General features: G+C 46.0%; 1 protein-coding gene across 1 annotated transcript in view; it reads left to right on the forward strand.

Annotated features, from left to right (window-relative positions):
- PRICKLE2 (prickle homolog 2) overlaps positions 1-5,517 on the forward strand; it is a 142,089-nt gene extending 136,572 nt beyond the window's left edge. The window contains exon 9 of the mRNA XM_014546130.1: positions 3-5,517. Within this exon, the coding sequence (XP_014401616.1) occupies positions 3-373 (371 nt within the window). The 3' untranslated portion in view covers positions 374-5,517. The remainder of the gene's footprint in view (positions 1-2) is intronic.
- Positions 5,518-8,370: the final 2,853 nt, after the last annotated feature.

The raw sequence follows: 8,370 nt of genomic DNA on the forward strand, positions 1-8,370 counted from the left end.
GGACTACGACCAGTTCCTGCGCCAGCGCAGCTTCCAGGAGAGCCTGGGCCCGGGCTCCCGCCGGGACCTGTACGGCCAGTGCCCCCGGACTGTGTCGGACCTGGCCTTGCAGAACGCCTTTGGGGAGCGCTGGGGACCCTACTTCGCCGAGTACGACTGGTGCTCCACCTGCTCCTCCTCCTCCGAGTCTGACAATGAGGGCTACTTCCTGGGGGAGCCCATCCCCCAGCCCGCCCGCCTGCGCTACGTCACGAGCGACGAGCTTCTGCACAAGTACAGCTCCTACGGCCTCCCCAAGTCGTCCACGCTGGGCGGCCGGGGACAGCTGCACAGCAGGAAAAGACAGAAGAGCAAGAACTGTATCATTTCTTAACCCGGTCGGGGTCAGGGGGTCGGGGAAGATGGGAGCTGAGAATGTAAATTCAGAAACTTGCACTGTTTTTTCTTTGAAAGCGCTTTTGGGGGTGGTTCCTGGGGGAGGAGACGGGGCGGGGCGTGCTCTCCGTGGAGGAAGGCGAGGTTACAGGTTGACTCGGCTGGTAGCCCCAGTTCTCGGCATGTTGACTATGATTTGCACATTTCACTTTGGAAACGCTCTAGACGGCGTGGCGGCCGGGGTTGGTCACCTCGGTGTGTGCAGTTGCCACTCATCAGATGGCAAATTGCTTCCTTGCTCGCTTGTATCCTCTCTGGTTCTCTTCCTTTTAGGACCCCTTTTCCAGTAAGTAATTTGTTTATTAGCCAGGACCCAAGACTAAGTTATTTACATGTCCATTGTAAATGCAATGTAAATGAGAGTTCTGATAAAATATTTTTGTATTTTGTAATATCAAAGGAATTTCTATATGGTAGGACTCAGCGCAACCTGCATGCCATCCGCATCGTCTTTGTGTAGTATTCCGAGTGGCCAGGACCACCCCCTTTTTCTTTTTCTATACAAATTTGTTACATGTCAGTGAGACTTTTTTCAAAGGCGTTTATTCAATTTGGCTTTTTGTGGCGAAAAAATAACAATGATTCGATCCAAAGCATTTTACGCTCTAGTCCATCTTAAGGAGCCGTCCTTAAGTCCACTCCCACCCTCAGTAGGAGGTATTCTCTACGAAGTGGTAGTCGTTTATTTAATAGCAAACATAACCTTTGCCCATCAGAGAAACCAATCAGTGTCAGTCAAGTTCCGCGAGAAGCGCCATCCCTGCTGGGAAGCTTGAAGCTGCTCACGATTGATCTCTTTCTTGGGGAAAACACAGTGACTGTGAGTGGTGCCGTTGTGTGACGTCAGCATGATGTTGTTTTGAATGTGGCATTATTTTCCGGTGCTCATGTTTCCTGGATTGTATTACCCGCTTTCCTTTGCCAAGGCAGATGGAACAGCTGCCTTAGCCTGACAACCGGTTGTCCTCGGTGCAAATGAACTTGGGCCTTAGGATTTAGGGGCAGACGGGTTCCCACGGGGCTCTGGGAGAGGCGGTGTGTCCTAGATTGTACGTCATGCGTGGAGAAGGAATGAGGCGATTTGAAAACAGAAAGCGGGGCAAGGGTGGTAGAACTGACGGAGAATAGGAAGCAAGGCCAAGGCGAAGAAGAACTTCTGGAAATGAAGTAGAGGAGCGGTGACGGCCGGCTTGACGAGCCCCCAGTGCTTGAGGAAGTAATTCCGTTTAACGCCCTCCCTATCCAGAGTCTCTGGGTCACCCAGGAAGGTTGAGCTGCTCAGGAGGCGTCAGTGTAAAGGCCTTGAAAAGCAGATGTTGTTGAAAGGATTTCCATTGTGAACTTAGGGGACCCTTGGTCAGCCTGAAAATGGGCTCAGAAGTGAATTTGCTTCAAGAAGACATTTAACGGTTGTATTGTTTATAGTAAAATAAAACTCTCTACCTTGCTTCAGTTAAAAATGAAGCGCTTGCTTTTCCCCCCATTCTCCTCCTCCCCTTAATGGATTGTGGCGGTTGAACGAACCCGTCGCAGGACCCACCTTTAGTGAGACGTTCTGTCCATGTGCTACACGGTATATCTCAGTGGCCCTCTGCCATGGTGAGGTGAGCGTGGTCTCTTTTCAATACAGTAGTTAATATTTTCTAGTATTTTTCATGGAGAGAATGTGAAACGCGGCTTTTCAGACCCCATGCCAAATGGGCCTGGGGAGAGGAAGGCTGTATGGGATGTCGAAATGGCGCTCCATTCAGGATGTATTAAAATAATTTGCTTTTCAGGTATTAATATGACATTTGTCATTGTCACTGATTTTTTTTAAAAAGCAATACAAGTGTTGGTTGTGGCTGTTTTCCGCATGCTATCTTCATATCTAAATGCTTCCTTAAGTATCCGAGCCTCGGAGAATTACTCTATTACGTTTGTATAGTAAGTCTGTAAACTGCTTGGCAAACTGATTTTAAGAAATAATGTGCAACATCACATGACTAAAGTGGCAGGTTTCTGGTAGAAATTGGGCAAGTCCAGTTGGGATTTTCAAGTTCCTTGATTGATGAGAATAAAAAGGCGTTTTGGAAAAAGGGAAAAAGGAGATGACTTAACCTAGCAGAAAGCTGGACACAAAGTCTGTCCTCTGTGGCCCGGGACCCAGGGAAGGAAATTCTCCTGGTAAACGTTGCCTTCTACCTCCGTCCTCCTCAGAGCACCTCTTGCATTTCCCACATGAGGCTTTACCCCATCAGCAGAAAGAAGAAGGTGGCCTAGAAACTGACACATAACTAGTGTCCAAAGGAATTGAGGAATGAGCAATTTGCCATCTAGTTGCCCAGAGAGCACCCGGCAGCAGAACTGGTCAGAGCTTGATGTGTAATAGATAGAAGCCTCAGGGTCAGACTGTCTGCAGGCGAGGTCCCCTCTGTCGGTTCCAGCTGGCAGAGGTCTTCCCACACACATGCAGCGGGCGCCTTACAGCGAATGCTGAGGAGGATGGCTACATCCCCGCCATGATGGTGAAGGCCCAGAGAGAGCAGGGTGTTGTACTGGGAGTTCCACCAGTTGTTGACAACTTACATGCAACATCCCAGAATCCCACTCCCCAAAATTCTTCTTTTCTGAGGCAAGAGCTTAGGGTCCTTAGCTGATTCCTCCATCATAACTCCTATCTCTTCTTGGTCAAGTTTCCCTTTGAGTGAGGCCTACACTCACCTCTTTCTAGATCATCTTTTCATCTTCAATAGACTGTTTCTATCCAAGTAATCTTTTCCCAGTTTCCCCTCTGCTCTCATGCCTTAGGGTTTTGTTTGTTTGTTTTCCTACCTCTCCCCATATAGTCCTCTTCCTATCTTTAGGTTAACACGGCAGCATTAGGGTACAGTTCATGTCCTGCTTGCTGCTCAATTCAGCGGCATCAGAACTGGCTCCCTCCCAAGAAGTGGAAGTCATTGACAGGGTCCTGAATTGCCCTGCCAATGCACCACCCGTGATACTGTGGACAGGCTTCTTAGCAGACTGGTGGCATTGAGTGTGGCATTCAGGTACCCCTTCTTCTGGCATATAGTTCTGGGATCTCTACCAAGTGTGAAGGTGGTGAGCTGAGGGAAACCAGAACTGTGCTTCTTGGTTTGGCACATGTTCACAAATGGAGAATCCCCAGTGCTGTTAGTTCCACAGCTTCTCTCCGTATTCATCTTGTGTTCTCCAGTCCTCCCTTTCCACCCGCAGTCAGCTCAGTGGCCGAGCAGTTTTGTACATCGACTGCGGGACCTGAGGCTGCTCTTTCTCATTCTCCTTTCGGTAGGATGCTCCTGCCCTGCATCAAGATTCCTCTTCCTTCTCCTGCAGCAGCTTCCTGCTTCTGGGGTCCCACTAGCCATGGTGGAGTTCAGGTGGGACAGTGATGGCATATACGTCACATATACTCTGCCACCTGGGCAGGTATAACCAATACGCACTGTGTACTTTTTAGAGAACATGGATACAGCCTCAAAAATCCATGACACTCCAGACAGCCAGAACCAGTTGGTCAGAATTGATCTTATTTGTCTGATAACAAAACTTATTTATGAACTGACTTCTGTCTTTCTACTCTGGGCTTCTTTATCATTAGGCAAAAACAGCCACTTAGGAGGCATCATTCATAAATAATTGTGAAAGTCCAATTCCCATGCCCTCAGATTGTGGATGCTAACAGCAGCTGACTTCTTTAGGCGAAATGAAGACAAATCTCTTTGGCTTTCTTTTCCCTTCTCGTGTTCTTGGACAAGCATTATAGTCAGCCCCTGTTGGTCCTACTGCAGAGGTCAGATAAGAGTTCATCCTTGTCTTCATCTAACCCACCTTCTAACAAGAGATAACACAAATATTTAAATTCCAAGGAGAAGTGCTCTTTGTGTGTTTCTAACAGAAACCAGATGCTAACACCTAAGAAGGAGAATCTATAAAAAGGGAAGTAGGAGATGGAACCAGCTATCTGAATATTTCATGCCAGAAGAGTTGCTGTTAGCAACTGTTTAGCACCTTCAGGGCTTTGACGTGGGCTCTGGACAGCAGGTCTTCCCACCCACATGCAGCCTGGCGCCTTACAGAAGCATAGCATTCCAGGTGTGGCTCAGCCAGGCCTCGTCTGCCGATTTGGAAGGCAGTCCCATGCCCCCTTTGGAGGTATATATATACCTCTCTAAGCACTAGAGAAGTAGAAATGAAGGGAGTTTTGCCTTGTCCCCAGTGGTTGGTCCCTCTGGGACCTGGCAGATATGAACACTTGATTGTCCCACCACTTGGAAGCAGTCACCATGGTCAGGATCAAGAAAGGATTTGATTCTTTTTCCATTTTCTCATAAGAGTAGCCCAGACAACACAAGACTCATAAAACATGACTCACTGTTGGGAGCTATACTGTTTTATAGGCTGACTTCCTGCTGACAAAACTAGCTTTCCTCGAGGGGAATACAAAGGAGGGAGAAGCTCCCATAGTGTCGGGAAAACATTTCTGTGATTCTGATATGATGAACCCATAAGAAAGGGAAAAAAATTGCCTATCCTGAGAGTTTTCTGAGATATCCCTTCACCTTACTGGGTATTTGGCCATTGATGTTCAGTAGGTCACTGACCAAGCTTTAATAAATTTTTCGGACAGAGTTACTCACCAGTAAGGTCTGTTCTCAAGCCTTTCTGATGATTTCCATATTTTCCCATAAAGCATTTTGGTTCTATTTATGGACCCTGACTTAACACTCTGTGGCCTACAAGTCCTCCATTTTCCTTAGCAAATTAGGACTTGGGCATTTTCCCTCTCCTAAACACATTCTTTCCCGCACAGGATCGCTTTGCCCATCTCCTGCTTTAATTCCAAGTATAGACGAAGCCTCGGAGGGCCTGAGGAGGCGAGGCGGGCCAGTGTGCTGTGTGTGGGCGTCGCGCTGTTTGTTAAGAAGGCCTGCAGCGGGCCTTTGGTGCAGGCTCTGCCAGAGACTGTGGTGAACACTTTGCTTGAGATCCTGTACAATGGATATGCTGTTTTACTGATGTCTGTAATACATTTGTAAACTTCCAATAAAATTTGAATAAAAGAAATGTTGCCATTTCTCCCTCGCTTTCCAGATTTTTGAAACACTTTCCCTTTGAGCATCTCAACAGAAAAGGGAGAAACTGCACGTGTCCGGGTGAGATTCACTATGAAAGATGAGCCTGACTGTGTACATCAGAATGTGTCCTCTTCAGCCTTTTCGACTTTGGGGCCAGTTCTCTGTGACAGAGGACTGTCCTGTGCTTTGTGGGATGTTTAATAACGTCTCTGACCTCCACCCGCAGATGCCAGTAGCGCCCCTCCCCCTGAGTTGTGAGAACCGAAGAGTCTCCATACATCACACCAATTAGGATGATGACTAGTTAAAAAAACAACAGCTAGAAGATAACAAGTGTGGGCGAGGATGTGAACAAAATGGGAACCCTCGCACACTTTGGGTGGGAATATAAGTGGCACAGCCTCTGTAGAAAACACGGCGTTCCTCAACAACAGCTAGAAAATAAGAAGTGTGGGCGAGGATGTGAACAAAATGGGAACCTTCGCACACTTTGGGTGGGAATATAAAGTGGCACAGCCTCTGTAGAAAACACGGCGTTCCTCAACATCTTTAAATAGAATTACCATATGATCCAGCAAGTCTGCTTCTGGATATATATCCACATAATTGAAAGCACAGCCTCAAAAAGATATTTGTACACCCATGTTCATATCAGTGTTATTCACAATTCGCTAAAAAGATGGAAGCAAACTTAATAGCCATCAGTGGATGGATAGATAAATAAAATGTAATATATACATTCAATGGATGAACCTTGAGGACCTGAAGATACATGAATTAAGCCAGTCACAAAGAGACAAATACTGTATAATTTCATTTATATGAGGCACCTAGAATAGCCAAATTCATAGGAGAGTTTGAATGGTGGTTGTCCAGGGCTGGGGGGAGAGCCGAATGGGGAATTGTGTAATGGGTATAGAATTTTTTTCAAGATAAAAATTATGAAAATTGAGTGCACAACAATGTGAATGTACTTAACACTATTGAACTGTACATTAAAATGATAAAATTTTATGTTGTCTTAATTTTTAAATATGTTTTTATTGATTTCAGAGAGAGGAATGGAGAGGGAGAGAGAGCTAGAAACATCAATGAGGTAGCACCTCACACCTGCCAGAATGGCTACCATCAATAAATCAACAGACTGCATGTGCTGGTGAGGATGTGGGGAAAGGGAACCCTCGTGCACTGCTGGTGGGAATGCAGACTGACGCAGCCATTGTGGAAAACAGCATGGAGTTTCCTCAAAAAATTAAAAAATGGAACTACCATTTGACCCAGTGATCCCACTTCTAGGAATATATTCTAAGAAACCTGAAACACCAATCAGAAAGATTATATGCACCCCTAGTAGCATTATTTGCAATAGCAAACAGCCCAAGTGCCCATCAGTAGATGAGTGGATTAAAACACACACATTTACATAGTGGAATACTATGCAACTGTAAAAAGGAAGGATCTCTTACCCTTTGAGACAGCATGGAGGGAGGGACCTGGAGAGTATTATGCTAAGTGAAATAAGTCAGAGAAAGACAAGTATCACATGATCTCACTCATATGTGGAATCTAATGAACACAATAAACTGACAACCAGAATAGATCCAGAGGCATGGAAGCACGGAGCAGACTGAATCTCAGAGGGAAGCAGGGGGCGGGAAGAGATCAACCAAAAAACTTACATGTATATATGCATAACCCATGGACACAGACAACAGTGTGGTGAAGGCCTGTGTGTGTAGGGAGGTGAGGGGAGGAGTCAGGAGCAGGGCGAGGGGGTCAATGGGAGGATAAAAGGAACATCTGTAATACTTTTAATAATAAAGATAAATTTTTTTAAAAAATAGAGTTGTTTACATTCTACCTAGAGCTAGCATCTCAAAGGAAAGTTTCCACTACCCCCCAAAACCTACAACTCCAATTGGCCTCGTCTGAGTCAAGTAGTATATTCAAAGAAACACCGTTAGGGAACCAAAAATACTATAAATCTATATATACTAAGTATTTCAAATCTGTACTGTCTTGAAGGAAATGCTAAAAGAGGAGATGAATTTATTTATTTTTTTTTAGAGAGAGTGAGAGGAAGGGAGAAGTAAGTAGAGAGAAACATCAGTGTGAGAGAAACATCGATTGGTTGTCTCCAATATGCACCCTGACCAGGGATCGAACCTGCAACCTGGGCATGTGCCCTAATTGGGGATTGAACCTGCAACCTTTCAGTGTATAGGACAATACTCCAAAAGAGCCACACTGGCCAAGGTGGGGGAGATGAATTTGTAACGCACAGCAAACGTTGCTGCCTCTCCCACTATTCTGCACGTAATGCCAGCTTTCCCTCAAACTCTCTCCTACTCTCAACTTCCACCCAAACACACCAAGTGCACAGACCTTATTCTGCTCCACTTTCCCTTCCCCCTCACCTGCTCTTTATTATGCAAATCAAATCAGTTAGTCTGTGGGGTTCAGTTTTCACATCCGCTTCACCCAATGCCAGGACTGTACTGTACTGTTTCTAACACTGGATGAATTTGTCTCCCAAGCTGCAGGTGCCTTCCAAGTCTTTCCTCTGACTTTGTAGCCTGTGTGACTTCCGTTCAGCTGGCAGCCTCCTTCCAGGTAAGAGGATGCCTCTGGGAAAGTCGTCGTGGCTGTTCTCCTGGTCAAGGGCCATGACCTTCGTGGTGGAACAGGTCTCAGGTCTGGCGCCTTCTATCTTCTGCTAATTTTGTCTCAGACATATCCAGACAGGAACGTGCAAGCCACATCAATGGAAACCACTGCATAACGGGCATATGACAATGAATGGCATGGAATCCAACCAAATTGATCTTTCTGTTCATTCACCATGTCTCTCCCT

Source organism: Myotis brandtii, unplaced genomic scaffold (assembly GCF_000412655.1).
Source record: "Myotis brandtii unplaced genomic scaffold, ASM41265v1 scaffold430, whole genome shotgun sequence".
In the NCBI taxonomy this organism is placed as follows: Eukaryota; Metazoa; Chordata; class Mammalia; order Chiroptera; family Vespertilionidae; genus Myotis; species Myotis brandtii.